The sequence below is a fragment of the Schistocerca piceifrons genome, chromosome 1 (genome assembly GCF_021461385.2).
Source record: "Schistocerca piceifrons isolate TAMUIC-IGC-003096 chromosome 1, iqSchPice1.1, whole genome shotgun sequence".
Classification (NCBI taxonomy): Eukaryota; Metazoa; Arthropoda; class Insecta; order Orthoptera; family Acrididae; genus Schistocerca; species Schistocerca piceifrons.
The window spans coordinates 856,434,492-856,451,315 of record NC_060138.1 but is presented as its reverse complement, the minus strand read 5'-3'; the positions used below and the strand labels follow the sequence as shown (position 1 = coordinate 856,451,315).

The following is a 16,824-nucleotide window of genomic DNA, read 5'->3' as shown; positions in this document are numbered from 1 at the left end:
TCTGTTCCCCACAACAATGGAGTTAACGGATTATGTGGTCATCTCTAAATCTAATACATACTTGACATGATGCAAGAGCTCTATTATGAGTCCATTCCATCTCGGAGAACGGGTTGTACGAGGATTTGGAAAAGCGTTTGGCGAAAGCTGGCAGACTACAGTTCACACAATACATCTCAGACGATCTGTATGCCTGAGAGAACGCGTTGACCAAGTCTGTTCGTCGTCGAACTGCGAGCAACAGAGCCATCCAGGAAACCCGTGATGGTAGACACTCTATCCCTCTCCCTCCCTACCCCTTCCCCTCCCACCCCTTCCCCCCCCCACACACACACACATAGACACGTCCCTGAAGGACGACTCGAACCTCCGGCGGGAGGAGGAGCCGCGCAGTCCATGACATGGCACCTCTAACCGCTCGGCCACCCCGCACGGCTTGTGGAGTAAGTTTTCCCGGAATAACACCAAGTTCTGTATTTCCCTGTCTCAATTTCTCTTCCACAGAATTTTTCAAATGATTACTAAACTGATCTAGGACAAGAAGAGAACTCTTCCTCAATGAAGCACCTTTCCTTCTCTCCAACACTCCGTTAATCCATAATGTCATACCAGTCTCTTCCATGCAACCTTTGTCATGTACGTGTAAACTGTCACCTGGCGGTACTTCAGAAGGTTTTGGTATTGTCTTGCGCTTGAAAATGATTATTGGATTAAGTTTAGTACCGCCAGCACAACGTGAAAGGACAAAAGCGTCGAGCTTTTTTTTCATATCCACTTGTTTTTATAGTTACAGTTTTAGCACCTTCTGTGGCAACAGTTTTGTTACTCGGGACCTCATATGTCTGAGGAGTTTCGTTCTTAATCGCTATTTGACTTCGTTCCGCACTAGTTTTCTTTTGATATTGAGTAATAAATCGATGGAAAGATATTTTCTCTTCATACTCTTGTGGCATTTTCTGAGGTATTTTGGTTTTGGTTCGCATGCTAAGTCCATGACGCGTCATAAACCAGTAGCACGACCAACTCCACCCTTAAAGCCAGTTACGTTCATTGTAGCGCTAGCATATGACCGTGTATTTGAATCATTCTTGTATTAAATCCAATGCCATTTTGACGATGTCCTTGAATCCATTTCAATACATCATCTTCTAGTTTTGGTCATTGTATATTCAGTCCTCTCTTTGCACATTTAGTCTTCTTAATTTTTTCCGTTCTTATTTCCTAGCTTGCCGATCTGGAATGGTTTCTTTTTCTATTGGTAGAAGGCTGAAATGCCACTCAGTTTCTCTGTTTCCATGTTCTTCTGTATGTGCTGCTACTCTCAATTTACAGCCCGCATCTAATGGATTCCTTTCATTTTCTTCCTTTACGAAACTAGATACCAAAAAAAATATTGTACTGTTACCGATAACACAAACCACTCTCAGTTCAAGTTCACTGTCACCGTAGACTGCAGTAACGCGCCGGCCGATGTGGCCGAGCGGTTCTAGGCATTTCAGTCGGGAAACGCGCGACCTCTACGGTCGCAGGTTCGAATCCTGCTTTGGGCATGGATGTGTGTGATGTCCTTAGGTTGGTTAGGTTTAAGTAGTTCTAAGTTCTAGGCGACTGATGACCTCAGCAGTTAAGTCCCATAGTGCTCAGAGCCATTTGAACCATTTTGCAATAACGCATCATAGGTTGGTCACTGTTCTGGACTGTGGTGGCGGGGCCTGAAGGAAACAATGTTAGAGAGCTTGTGAATCCCCGCAACTCATGTTCGTCGCATCGGTGCATTGCTGCTGCCAGTTGAATCAATGTTGCCAGATACAGACAGATTTCGCGCGGCATCCAATTTATGACCATTTTAAGACTGGCTGGAATTTTAAATCAAACACTGGATATTTTATGTTAATTTCGAGTATAAGACGGACCAGAATTTTGAAGGCAATTTTTCGAAGAAAAAAGTGCGTAAAATACGGTAATTATTGGGCAGACGATGTGCTCTACTGAAGTGCACTAACAATAAGAATGCCGTAATTCCTTAGTATTTCTCGGCGGTTCGTTGTTACCTCGTCGAGATAGGGTGTCCTGCTGGTGGTGCATATCTTCCCAACAAGATATTTCGATGCCGTAACTTGACGTCTTCATCAGGGGTTCCCTGGGACAGTCTCACGAACACCTGAAGAAGACGTAGAGTTTCGACGTCGAAATATCGTGATGGGAACACGTGGACCACGGGCAGAACACCCGATCTCGACGAAATGGAAAATGGAAATTCCGTGTGGCTAGGGCCTTCCGTCGCGTAGACCGTTCGTCTGGTGCCAGTCTTTAGACGCCACTTTGGTGACTTGTGTGTCGATGGGGATGAAATGATGATGATGATAAGGACAACACAACACCCAGTCCCTAAGACGAGAAAATCTCCGACCCAGCCGGGAATCGAACCCGGGCCGTTAGGTATGACATTCCGTCGCGTTGACCACTCAGCTGTCAGGAGCGGAGTCGACGAAATGACAATTGCGGTGTACGCAGGTTTACTTTTAACTTTATCACGTTGGCTATTCTGCCTAGTTCTTTCCTGTGCTGAAAAGAGCACTGAGAAAGAGATTTTCGATAAAATCTCTAGCTATACTAGGTATAAGGATGGTACATAATGGTTTTTCAGCATTTTAGAAATTAAGATACTTTTTGAATGGCTGTGGTTGACGGCATCGTAACTAGACTTGGCTAGCATGGTGTAACTTGCGGCTTGCAGGCACGGTACGGTACAACGTGACGTACGCGGGCTACTCTATGGAGGCACCGCAGTGCCGCGTGGACCTTCTGGACGCGGACGGCGTGGTGGTGGGCTCCAGCGACTCCAGCAACGGCCTGCAGGGCGAGATCCGCGTGCCCGACGCTCACGCATGGTGGCCCTACCTCATGCACCCTCGGCCGGGATACCTCTACACCTTGCAGGTAAGGCACCACGCCACGCCACACCTCGCTTCACACGCCTGGTCTCTGTTTCAAGCGTTATCCAATCACGTTATTTCGTTCAAATGGCTCTGAGCACTATGGGACTTAACATCTTAGGTCATTAGTCCCCTAGATCTTAGAACTACTTAAACCTAACTAACCTAAGGACATCACACACATCCATGCCCGAGGCAGGATTCGAACCTGCGACCGTAGCAGTCCCGCGGTTCCGGACTGCAGCGCCAGAACCGCACGGCCACCGCGGCCGGCCACGCTATTTCAATTGCACAATTCAATGTCTTCCCTTATGACATTAATCTCCACCTGAAATAGTTGAAATAATTTCGCTCCTGTCCTGGAGAGGAATAACTTTCCACAACTACAAGTGCCTTTGTACTGGAGTCTAGAAGCTATAATTAGGACATGTACGAGGCGTGTTTTTTTACGTAAGTACTGTTTTGCCGCAGCGCTGCGGTCGGCGTTCTCCGCATGCGCACTGGGTACCTACATCTCTGGTCTACGCACTGACGCCATCACAGTCTCATTCTTCCTCGTTTACGTTGTGCACTGAGTGTTCAAGATGCCTTCAATAATCGTCAGTCAAGCCGAAATTGAAGTACGGACTGTTATAAGATTTCTTAGTGCTAAAGGCCTAAAAGCGATCGATATTCATCGCGAGATCTGTGCAGTTTACGGAGAAAACATTGAGTGATGGAATGGTAAGAAAGTGGGTGAGAGCATTTAAAGATGGCCTCACAAATTTGTATGATGAACAACGGAGTGGGCGTCCTTCGGTCGTTAATGAAAGTTTGGTGCAGGAAGTGGACAATAAGGTGAGAGGAAAAAAAGAAGGGTTCAAATGGCTCTGAGCACTATGGGACTTAACATCTATGGTCATCAGTCCCCTAGAACTTAAAACTACTTAAACCTAACTAACCTAAGGACATCACACAACACCCAGTCATCACGAGGCAGAGAAAATCCCTGACCCCGCCGGGAATCGAACCCGGGCGCGGGAAGCGAGAACGCTACCCCACGACCACGAGCTGCGGACGCGAGAGAAAACAGACGCTTTACGATTTCCTCCTTGCGGGATGACTTTACTAATGTTTCTCGTCGAGTTCTGTTTATCATTGTGACCGAGCACTTAAATTACCGAAAATTGTGCGCACTTTGGGTACTGAAAATGTTGACGGATGTGCACAAAACCAAACGTTTAGACAGTGCATTGACTTTCCTTGAGCGGTACCACAACGACGGTGATGATTTCTTAAGCCAAATTGTTATGGGCGATGAAACATGGATGGCCTACGTCACATCAGAATCAAAGCAAAAGTCCATGGAATGGCGGCATTCAGATTCACCCAGAAAAGTGAAGTTTAAGCAAACAATTTCTGCCCGGAAAATCATGTGCACAGTTATTTGGGACAGAAAAGGAGTATTGCTTGTGGAATTTCTGCCTCGTAATGAGACAATCAATGGAGCAGCTTACTGTAAGACATTACACAATCTGCGCAGTTCAATTCAGAACAAAAGACCTGGAAAGTTGAGCAAGGACATCGTTTTGCTACAAGACAATTCCCATCCTCATGTGGCGAATCAGACCAAAGATCTCATCACATCTTTTCGATGGGAAACTCTAGATCATCCTCCGTACAGCCCCGATCTTGCGCCCAGTGACTACCATCTGTTTCTGCGCTTGAAGAAACACCTGGGTAGTCAGCGTCTTCAAGACGATGACGAAGTCGAAACAGTGGTGATGCAGTGGTTAACAAGTCAGGCGGCAGACTTCTATGAGGAGGATATTCAAAAACTGGTACAACGTTACGACAAGTGCCTTAATATTGACGGAAATTATGTAGAAAATTGGATTAAGGTACAGGCTTTCATGTAAAAATAAAATTATTGAGATATCTTAGCACGTCTTTTTTTAATTTCAAAACGGTACTTAAAAAACACGCCTCATAGTTTAAAGCTGTCAGTACACAATAGTTGAGATTCAACTATGTCACGAAAAATTTTCACGCCTTATGCGACGCATAATGCACTGAAGTGACAAGAGTCACGGAACACCTCTTAATTCCGTGTCCGACCTCCTTTTGTCCAGCATAGTGTAGCAAATCAACGTGGCATGGACTCAATGAGTCGTTGGAAGTCCCCTGCAGAAATACCGAGTCATGCTACCTCTATACGCGTCCATAAAAGCGAAAATGTTACCGATGCAGGATTTTGTACACGAACTGACCTCTCGATTATGTCCCATGAATGAATGCTCGACGGAATTCATGTCGAGCGATCCGGGTGACCAGATCAGTCGCTCGAATTATCCAGAATATTCTTTAAACCAGTCATGAACGACTGTGGCCAATTGATAAGGCGCATCGTCGTTTGGGAACATAAATTCCTTGAATGGCTGCAAGTCGTCTCCAAGTAGCCGAACATAACCATTTCCACTCAATGATCGGTTCAGTTGGACCAGAGATCCAGCCTGCACCGCTATGGAGCTACCACCACCTTGCACAGTGCCTTGTTGACAACTTGGCTTCGTGGGGTCTGCACCACACTCAAACAATACCACCAGCTCTTACCAACTGAAATCGAGACTCGCCTGACCACACAACTGTTTTCCATTCGTCTTGGGTCCAATCGATATGGTCACGAGCCTAGGACAGGTGCTCCAGCCGATGCCGGGCACTCGCGTCTGTCGCCAGCTCCCATAGCATATTAACGGAACATTTTGCCGCACTGTTCTAACGGATACGTTCATCGAACATCCCACATTGATTTCTGCAGTTATTTTATGCAGTGTTGCTTGTCTGCTAGCACTGACAACTCTATGCAAATACCACTGCTCTCGGTCATTAAGTGAAGGCCGTCGGCCTCTGCATTGTCCGTGCTGACAGGTAATGTCTGAAATCTTGTGTTCTCGGCACACTCCTGCCACTGTGGATCTCGCAATATTGAATTCCCTAACGGTTTCCGAAATGTAATGTCCCATGTGTCTAGCTCCAGCTACCATTCCGCGTTCAAAGTCTGTAAATTCCATTCGCGCGGGCATAATCACGTCGGAAACCTTTTCACATGGATCACCTGAGTACAAATGACAGCTCCACCAGTGCACCGGCCTTATGTATATGTGCATATCGCTATCCCATGAGCTTTCTCACCTCAGTCTACAATGAGCATTTGGTGTGCCTATACAAACTTTGAGCAAGCCAACCAAACGTCGGCACAGGACACGCTTGTTTAGAGATCTCTCGATCACGAAACCCAACAGAAACAGTAGGGATCCTTCTTCCACTCACTGAAGAGCTTAAGAGGAGAGCTATCTTTGAACATGAAGTTAATATAACACTTGTACATATCTTCCGAGATTACTCTTCCCTACTTTCAATTTCCTTGACAATCTACATGTTTTTAAATATTTAAATAATGTTCCGATGATATCTAATTACCGTCAGGCTGAAAAAGGCAGGAACAAATGTAGTTTGTTTGCCATGGAATAGCTGATATGGCCAACAGTGTGATTTTTTATTTAAGTAAAACTAGAAACTATAACCTTCCACGCGTTACATTAAACTACCTATTGGAAAACGTACGTGTTATAACCAAAAAGTAGAAGAAATTTAAAATATTAAAATTCATGGCTTTTGCAGCTGCACTAATAAGACGGCGCTAAACTTTTGGTTCATTATCTTCTTCTTCTTCTTCTTTTTCTTCTTCTTCTTCTTCCTTGCAAGGAGTAGGCTGTTGCCTGTTCTAAACTCGAACAAAATCACTATCATCTTTTTCGAGGTCTTCTGATCTCTCTTCTTCCCATTTCGCTTGTAGTTCAGCATCTTCTGGGAAACTCTCGTGATCTCGCACTTTCTTGTGGTGGTGTCTCCAATCTTCACGATATTTTTGAGTTTTTTCATACATGTTGAAATTGTTTAATTCTGTTCTAATACCTTCATTTCTAATGATGTCTCATCTTTTGCAGCCCTTCGACTGCCTTAGGAAAGTCGTCGCCGCAGTCTTTTATTTTCTTGTCTTTCTTCCTTATTTTGTGGTAACCCAGCTTTCGCTGCCATAGGCCAGCACAGGAACTGTTATCACTTTATAGAATTTCAGGATGGCCTCTTCTGTACTTCATGGTCCAATGTTCTGCTAATGGTACCACAGACAGCTTGGAATTTTTATATTTCTTTTTCAACATCAGAGTAAAAATCAAAGCTTACAGCACAACCTAAATAAAAGATTTGAGATACTTGTTCAAAAACTGAGCTATCCAAAACAGTTTTTGTTCTCACTGAATATTTTCATCGGAATTCCATTATTTTCGTTTCATTGCTAGAAATCTTAAAGTTGCATTTTTTGCAAATTTCGTACAGCTGGCTTAATGATCTTCGGTGGTCTTGTTCATCCCTTTGGATAATAATGATGTCGTCTCTTAACAAAAGGGACTTCAGTTATTCCTCATTCGTTACCTTAATTCCTTCGTTTACTTTACTTTACTTTACTTTACCTTGCCGTCTACAAAGAATGAAGTCAATGTGAAAACAAAAAAGGGTAGGTGATAGTCCACACCCTTGTCTAACACGTCGGTTAGTAATTATTTGTTCTAATCGACTCGTATCTGTGTTTATCAGAATCTGCGCAGCGCTCATAACGCAGCCAGGGGATCATAATTGTCAAACTCCCAAACAGTCTCTGCTACAGGACTGGATCAACTTTTTGTTCATATTGGGCAAAATCTGCATATCGGGGGTTGATGCATCGATTTTCGCATTTCTATACCCGTTTGATGCAAATTTCTTGGGATTATCAAGAATTTATTAATGCTGTAATTTGTATAGATTTATGAAAAGTTCTTTAAGGAATCATAGCGGGAGATGAAAAAGACAAGCTGTTTTAATCAGTGCGTATCCTTTAGCGATCGTGTGGTAGCCTAGTTAACGGCCTCGATCCGTATGAAGACAGGTACATGTTTTCCTGCATCTACAGTGGTCGAAGTTGGCTAATTCGCTGCCTTGTAATGCTGCAGGTGCGGCTGACGTCATCGGAATGGGGTACGGAGGACGTGTACCGGCTGCCCGTCGGTATCCGCCGACTCGCCTGGGACAACTCGTCGCTGCTCATCAACGACCGACCCGTCTACTTGCGAGGCTTTGGCCGACACGAAGACGCTGACGTAAGTACTGTACACTGCTGTCTGCATGTTAGACCTACAGCGATACCTCTAACATTTTCCTTGGAGACAGGCATTCCGACAATACTTTCAGCATATATATACACACGAAGTAGTTCAATTTGTCGTGTATGACCTGTTCATAGAGCTTACGTCGCAGCACACTATGTTGCGAGACAGGGAGGTTGGATAGACCCGAATGGAAGGCGTTCTACGGGTTAACGGTCGTTGGTCTGGTACATCGAACAGGCTCGGTGTGTTTTTACACGGTATTCCACCCCCGGTTAGACGTATGCTTGACTGGTCTCCTATTTCCACCGCAGAATATACGCTAGCACAGAAAACCAAGATAACAAAAGTCCCACACAAATGGCGCACAAGCCTTCGATTTTGTCAGTTGATGGCTGTGGTGACAGCAAGGGCGTCCGGTCATAAACTTAAATTCAAAATAAATCTACCAAAACATGAAAATAAATCACAATTTGAAGAGACCGTAATTGTCCACAGCTATAGCAGCTTCAACTGCTCGTACAAAAGTATTTCATCACTTACATTTTTGCATCTTAAACCGTAAGGATGCAGAGGAATAGTACGAACGAAGTGTAAGATTAGGGCCATGTGTAGTATAGGAGACAAAGATATTTACTTTTCTTTTAAATATAATTAATTTCATTGCTAACGTGTGTATCGTCACATATTAATACGCCCAGTTCTATGAAACTTAAGCCACTTCAGTATTATTGACCCGTAAACGGCCTTCAAGTAGCCATACAGACGAACATTCACTTCATGCATAGAAATCGCACAAATAACCTATAGAGCATGGAATGACTAATTGTTACTAGAAAGAACATTTCGTTTTCTCCCTATTATCGAAGTGGTCGAAGTATTGGTTTTATGAAACAGTTAACGTTAAGGAATTCATATACCTACCTTCCGACGATGCCCCTTACCAGGAGATGGGACATTAACCAGCAGACTATGCCCAAGAGCATAGCATATCTCCAAATAATACCATATGCCAGTTACGAAGAAGACAATGAAACTGTTGCGACATTCGGCGTCTTAACCTCGGCATACTATCGACGGTCTACTGTTTTCCATTGCATCTCCCTCAAAATAATCCCAATGTGTCGGCGTGAAATTTTAATCAGTATGTTATTTGTCACAGTAAAAATTTCGTGTTTTTTCGACAATTTCTTCGCATTGTTGCAACTTTACTACCTACTTGTTTCAAGCTAAGATGCATTCAGAGCAAATGTCTTCTTCTAGGAAGTAGTTACTAGAGTATAAACTTCGAAAAAATAAGTCACTTTACTTCCTGTCATTACAAGCTCAGCACATTTCGCAAAGCCAATTGCGTCCTAGAGTACTGAAACAGGAGAGTCATCTGTATCTTTTACATTTCATAGATTTGATGATAGAGATTTGATAAATGTGTACACCCAAAATATGTAGCGCAATTTGGCATGGTTTTTACAGGAAATTCTTATCGCTAATATCTTCATACCCTTCTGATAATTTATTTAATTGTATTATCAATCAGGACACAGCACCAAGAGACCTTATTACTCAGAGATACTTTATCTATCCACTGCCACGGTCTTATCCGGTATAGTCACATTCCCTTCGTGTCCGGCCAGAGCGGCAATGACAGCTAAAGACAAACGGTGCTTCCGCAGATCCGCGGCAAGGGGCTGGACCTGGCGACCGTCGCGAAGGACCACAACCTGCTGCGCTGGGTGGGCGCCAACTCGTACCGCACCTCCCACTACCCGTACGCTGACGAGGTCATGGACTTCGCCGACCAGCAGGGCTTCCTCATCATCGACGAATGTCCCAGCGTCAACACAGAGTGAGTATGCTGTGCCTCGCAATTTGCATTCTTCTGCTGTTGTTGTTGATGCTGCTGTTGCTACTCCTGCTGCTGTATTGTTGTTGCCGGCCGCGGTGGCTGTGCGGTTCTAGGCGCTCCAGTCCGGAGCCGCGCTGCTGCTACGGTCGCAACTACGAATCCTGTCTCGGACATGGATGTGTGTGGTGATCTTTGTTTAATTAGGTTTAAGAAGTTCTAAGTCTAGGGGACTGATGATCTCAGACGTTAAGTCCCGTGGTGCTCACAGGAACTACTGTATTTAATATCTAAACGCCTGAAGGAAAATTTGAACTACATTTTCCTGTACGTGGCTGTGTGCTTCTTAGAGGTAAAATACACGCTGTTCAAAAAAATATTCAAATGTGTGTGAAATCTTATGGAAGTTAACTGCTAAGGTCATCAGTCCCTAAGCTTACACACTACTTAACCTAAATTATCCTAAGGACAAACACACACATCCATGCCCGATGGAGGACTCGAACCTCCGCCGGGACCAGCCGCACAGTCCATGACTGCAACGCCATAGACCGCTCGGCTAATCCCGCGCGGCAAAATACATGCTGTCGGACAACTGTCCCTATCTACACTGCTCTACATTATATCGTATGGAATACATTGGTTGAACTAAACATTTGATTAAAAATACTTTGATGACCGTCTGTACACCGCAAAATAAATCATCTTCCTAGCGAAGCGTCGTTTCATACTGAACGTAAGCGCGTAAGGACAGTGTTACCAGCTACGTTGAATACACGCAGTCGACTTACTTGAATTTCAAATGAAATGTCGTACACACGTAAATGAAATAAACAAATTACTAACAATGATTTGGTAACTTCTCAGATCAAACAACACAAATTTTGTCCTCCAAAAACATAACTTTATCCTTTATTTAAGCATGTGTCTAAACTGTTGATAATGTACAGAAAGGTACATTTGCAATCGCCGTTCGAAAGAACTATGATGAACAGATGTAGTTAAAGTAGATTATATGGTGGAGCATGCACAGGTGACATATGTCGTCTGACGTTGTTGGGGCTTCTTCACAGACTGCGTCCTTTAATGCTCCCGAAAGAAAGAAATCGAGAGGAGTCAAATCGGGGGATCGCGCAGGCCATTTGACAACAGAATTTCGTCTTATCCAACGTCCAGGAAGGTTCTCATTCAGTATTCGCGTTGCAACATGGGACGCGTGAGCTGGACAACCGTCGTGTAGCAGCCGCGTACACTGTCGAATATCCAGTGGTACCTCTTCTAGAAGAACCGGCAGAGTGTTTGCCACAAAGTGTGCGTACGAATGTTCACTTAGAATGTCTGAGATTAAGTAAGGTCTCACAACGTAATTTCCTATGATGCCGCACCATACGTTTACGCTCCACGGCCGTCGATGTTGTACCTAAAACTTTCTTGACAACTTGGGGTACGGCACCGCCTTGGCTCCGGCCCCGGACCTGCCTGCTCCGTGACCTTTGTCAGTTTCCCAGGGATGGTACCCCTTCATTTGTTTATCGTCGGGCATTTGCTGCTCTATGCGCACAAATGAAGGATGCCACATTCATTTACACTGATGGCTCAAAAACATCATTTGGTGTTGGGAGTGACTATATTGTTGGCGACACCCCTAATCTATTTCGGCTTCCCGACCAGTGTTCGGTTTTTACTGCGGAGCTTTTCGCTTTTCTCCAGGCTGTCCAATACATACGTCGCCATCAGCGGATACAGTATATTATATGTTCAGATTCGCTCAGCTCTCTCCTCAGTCTCCAAGCTCTCTACCCTGTCCATCCTCTGGTCCACTGGATTCAGGACTGTCTCCACTTGCTTGGGAGGGGGGGGGGGGGGGGCATCTCTGTGGCGTTCCTCTGGATCCCAGGACATGTTGATATCTGTGGAAAGGAGGCGGCCGATATACCGGCCGAGGCTGCAGCCTCTCTTCTTCAGCCTGCTGTTCGCATGGTTCCCTTTGCCGATCTGCGGAGTGTTTTATGTCGCCGTGTTGCTCTTTTATGGCACACACATTGGTAGACACTTCCCAATAATAAATTGCGGGACGTGAAGCTCTTCCCTGTGCTTGGACCTCTTCCTCCCGAACTCGTCGTCGGGAGGAGGTAATTTTAACTAGACTCCGGATAGGGCACTGTCTTTTTAGCCATCGACATCTTTTAAGTGGCGACCCCACCACCACCCCCACCCCCCCACCCCCTGCATCTCAACTATGAACGGTGAGACACCTTTTACTTAAATGCCCCTATTTTACTCCGTTACGCGCCCATCTACAGCTGTCGCCTGATATATCTTCCATTTTAGCAGATGACACGCGCCCAGCCGATAACTTTCTCGAGTTTATTAGTGTCAGTGAGATGACGTCAGTCATCTGAAGCTCTTTTTGGGGACAAACAGCCCCCCTTCTATAGTTTTTTTTAAGCTTTCCTTCTGTTTTTAGTTTCCCCACTATTTTGAGTTTAGCTCCCATTGCTGCTGGTTTCCAGTTCGGTGTTTTTACCTTTTCCTAAGTGACAGACCGGGCGCTAATGACCGTAGCAGTTTTGCGCCCTAAAACCACAACAACAAAAATATGTTGTAGCTGACGAAGCCAATGTGGATTTTCGGCTGCTCAGCAGTAAAATTTATGGAAATTTACATTAGCATGGATAGTAAATGTTGCTTCATCGTTAAGAGCACACTTTGGAAAAACGTAGAATCATTCCTCAATTGGTGGAGGGCAAATCGACAAAATTACCGTTTTTACGGTATTTCTTTTACATCCACCATATAAAAGTAGTGTATATAGCTTCTCCTCAGTGGTGTACATGTCTGCAGGCCATGAATATCGAAGCAGAAATGAGCGGCCTGCAGTGCAGACAAGTAAACAAGCAAATGTGTTGACATTCTGATACAACACGAGTGCTCTGCTTGGCGGTGTTTGCATCGCTAACGTCGAATCCGGCCAACATCCTCTTAAATTCTAGAACATTTTTCGAATGTTTTTTATGACAAGTTTCAACGTCAACATTAACAAACGCTATATCTCTGTAATTGTCTTCTTAAGAGCTACTTAATGCAGTTATAAAAAGTATATGGCTCAATTTAAAAGAAACCGCTTACTTCAGTATCTCCTTGACACCAGAGGTAAACCATTAACCATACAAAGAAATACGTGCCCCTCGACGCTCTTGACAATTTGGGTTTGACAGGAGACGTCGTACATGAAATGCATTTAGTGAGATGAGTGAAGTCTGCTTTCGTAAGCAGTCTTCTAGCCTTTAGAAGACTGTAGACTGCTGCTTATCAATTCTTCCCATTGTTCTCTCTTCCAAAATTTGTTCAGTGTTCACCCTGTTAACGTCAGAAATCATTATGATGTGGTGATTCAGTTGCCCTACATTGACACTCTGCTCACAGTTTTTGTAATCTGAATTAGACTGCCTCACACCTCATCTTTTCGAACCATTGTAATCATGTATAAGTCTCTATAGCCTCGATCTAATGTAGAAATACGTACACTTGGCCGTTACGCCTGGATGATGGTAACAATTTCCCTCGGATAGATAGTTTCTGTATCAAAATTTCTATCAGTTCATATTTTATTACTGGTTCCTCCAGATAGGTGTTTGTGTCCCAACACTATTTAATAAAATTTTTATGGCGTCATATTTTTGTGTGTAATTTGTGCAATCTAAGAATGCAAATTTCTCAGCTCATTGCTGGCTATGCAACTAATATGTCTTTAAATTCTTCGTAACTACAATATTCTTCTGATTCCGATATCCGAATCGTTAGCTTTATTTTTCAGTTATTCTGTGTAATCATCCATGATCTCTTCACAAACTCGTACTTGTTCAACTAGCTGTCTCCTGTACTTCTATTTTGACCTTTTCCAGTGCGATTAGGAATGCATGACGATTTGAATGATGCCTTTTGGTAATTAATTCCTTAAACGAAATTCTGATTATAGGATGTAAGTTTCCAACCCCCATGTGTTAGTTTTTCGTGTTTATTTTATCGGTTCAATTTTTCCCCGTTTTCAAGTGAGACCAGATATAGGAAGTTTTACAAACGATAATTCAGTGAAAGAGTGTGATACAGCCTGCAAATTAGAAACTTAACGGTTATGGATTTGTAAATAGATGCAAGAATTGAGAAAATAGGTACTGTGCGGTCGCTTAACTTTCTCACCCAAACAATGGTGGCTTTACATTGATGATGGCCCTACCAAAGTTCCTATTCGTTAAAAAACTAAACGAAATAGACCAAACAGACAAGCTGCTGGAGTAGCACACAAATGTGAAAGTATCTTTCTTATCGTTACTGTTCCAAATGTCTGTTTCCCATTGAAAGCCATTACCCATATGGGATTATCGTTTATTCCAAAAAGACGTCAACAAAATTAGCACATTTCAGTCTTTAGTGCTAAAAATAAGACGTGGATAAAAATGGTGATTTCATTTAGCATTAAATGTTCTTTACGTGTAATATTTCCCCGCCATGGTTATCAGAGGTGTCGCCTTATCATCACGTAAAGAGTGACGCCGTAAACTTTGAGAAACCGTCCATGTAGTCTTCACAGTGAGTCGGTTTTCTTTTATGACTAAATATTGTTTGTAAATTCTGTGTATCTTTTAATGTAAATGGGATTTGATTCGAAACTGAGTACACACTCTTGTGAAGTATTTAGAAGATGCCAGAGGCGCGCGACGTAGCCGTGTGGTTTAAGGTGCCTTGACACGGCCCGCGCGGCTCCCCCCGTCGGAGGTTCGAGTCCTCCCTCGGGCATGGGTGTGTGTGTTGTCCTTAGTGTAAGTTAGATTAAGTAGTGCGTAAGCTTAGGGACCGATGACCTCAGCAGTTTGGTCCCATAAGACCTTACCACAAATTTCCAATTTCCAAGATGCCAGAATCATACTTTTGTATGGTCTGCATAAAAATTTAAAAACATAATTACCATTCAGTTATTGTCACATATTAACATATTCTTCAGAATGGGCATCATAGCCATAAATTTCTTAAATGGTGACGGTATTCTCCACTTTACTTACTTACTACTCACACCTTTCCTTTGTTAAACGACTAATTTCTGCTTTTGAAGCCCTCAGTGAATGTTTAGTTGTAAAAAAATATATATATACAGCATCATCACGAAACTGGAACACAATATTACTAACGAATCTTCACAGATAGATAATTATCTCAAAAACGGTACCATTGGTATCGATCTGACAACGTATTCACGTCATGCGCTACCGTTCGTTTTGGTTTAGAAGTGATATTGTTCTTATTGGTTTGGCAGTTTTTCGGCACACTTCCGACGGGACAGGTATGCTGTCAACCAAAGAATGATGACAGACAAAAAATTTCTAGGATGTGTAAACGAATATTCATTCGTATTGCGAAACAAAGTGTAATAAAAAATAAAAATATTAGAAAATTACTGAGATATATGATTGGAATATTAGAAAATTTAAAACTTTCACCATCTGGAATACCACAAGTTTTGTTCGCAATATTGTGTTCCTGTTTAGCAGTGGTAATGAGTGTTTTTCTTACACACACTCGATAATGGCTCACAAGGACACGTTTAAATAAATACATCTTAAGCTGAAAACCACCACCTTCTATTATCGTTACTAAGTTGCGTTTGAATTCGCACCTAAAGAAACATTTGAAGCTGTAATTTGTACATGCTGCTGAAGTGTCTCTTATCTATATCTACTCTACATCCATACTCCGCAAGCCACCTGACGGTGTGTGGCGGAGGGTACTTTGAGTACCTCTATCGGTTCTCCCTTCTATTCCAGTCTCGTATTGTTCGCGGAAAGAAAGATTGTCGGTATGCCTCTGTGTGGGCTCCAATCTCTCTGATTTTATCCTCATGGTCTCTTCGCGAGATATACGTAGGAGGGAGCAATATACTGCTTGACTCCTCGGTAAAGGTATGTTCTCGAAACTTCAACAAAAGCCCGTAATGAGCTACTGAGCGTCTCTCCTGCAGAGTCTTCCACTGGAGTTTATCTGTCATCTCCGTAACGCTCTCGCGATTACTAAATGATCCTGTAACGAAGCGCGCTGCTCTCCGTTGGATCTTCTCTATCTCCTCTATCAACCCCACCTGGTACGGATCCCATACCGGTGATCAATATTCAAGCAGTGGGCGAACAAGTGTACTGTAACCTACTTCCTTTGTTTTCGGATTGCATTTCCTTAGGATTCTTCCAATGAATCTTAGTCTGGCATCTGATTTGCCGACGATAAACTTTATATGGTCATTCCATTTTAAATCACTCTTAATGCCTACTCCCAGATAATTTATGGAATTAACTGCTTCCAGTTGCTGACCTACTATACTGTAGCAAAATGATAAAGGATCTTTCATTCTATGTATTCGCAGCACATTACACTTGTCTATATTGAGATTCTATTGCCGTTCCCTGCACCATGCAGATCCTCCTGCATTTCAGTACAATTTTCCATTGTTACAATCTCTCGATATACTACAGCATCATCTGCAAAAAGCCTCAGTGAACTTCCGATGTTATCCACAAGGTCATTTATGTATATTGTGAATAGCAACGGTCCTACAATACTCCCCTGCGGCACACCTGAAATCACTCTTACTTCAGAAGACTTTTCTCCATTGAGAATGACATGCTGCGTTCTGTTATCTAGGAACTCTTCAATCCAATCACGCAATTGGTCTGATAGTCCATATGCTCTTACTTTGTTCATTAAACGACTGTGGGGGACTGTATCGAACGCCTTGCGGAAGTCAAGAAACATGGCATCTACCTGGGAACCCGTGTCTATGGCCCTCTGAGTCTTGTGAACGAATAGTGCGAGCTGG

At 43.4% G+C, this 16,824-nt stretch overlaps 1 protein-coding gene across 1 annotated transcript in view; it reads left to right on the top strand.

The window, feature by feature from the left end:
- LOC124715757 (beta-glucuronidase-like) overlaps window positions 1-16,824 on the top strand; it is a 152,268-nt gene that overhangs the window by 92,205 nt on the left and 43,239 nt on the right. Inside the window, exons 6-8 of the mRNA XM_047243120.1 lie at window positions 2,738-2,940; window positions 7,967-8,113; window positions 9,793-9,965. Coding sequence (XP_047099076.1) covers window positions 2,738-2,940; window positions 7,967-8,113; window positions 9,793-9,965 — 523 coding nt within the window. The remainder of the gene's footprint in view (window positions 1-2,737; window positions 2,941-7,966; window positions 8,114-9,792; window positions 9,966-16,824) is intronic.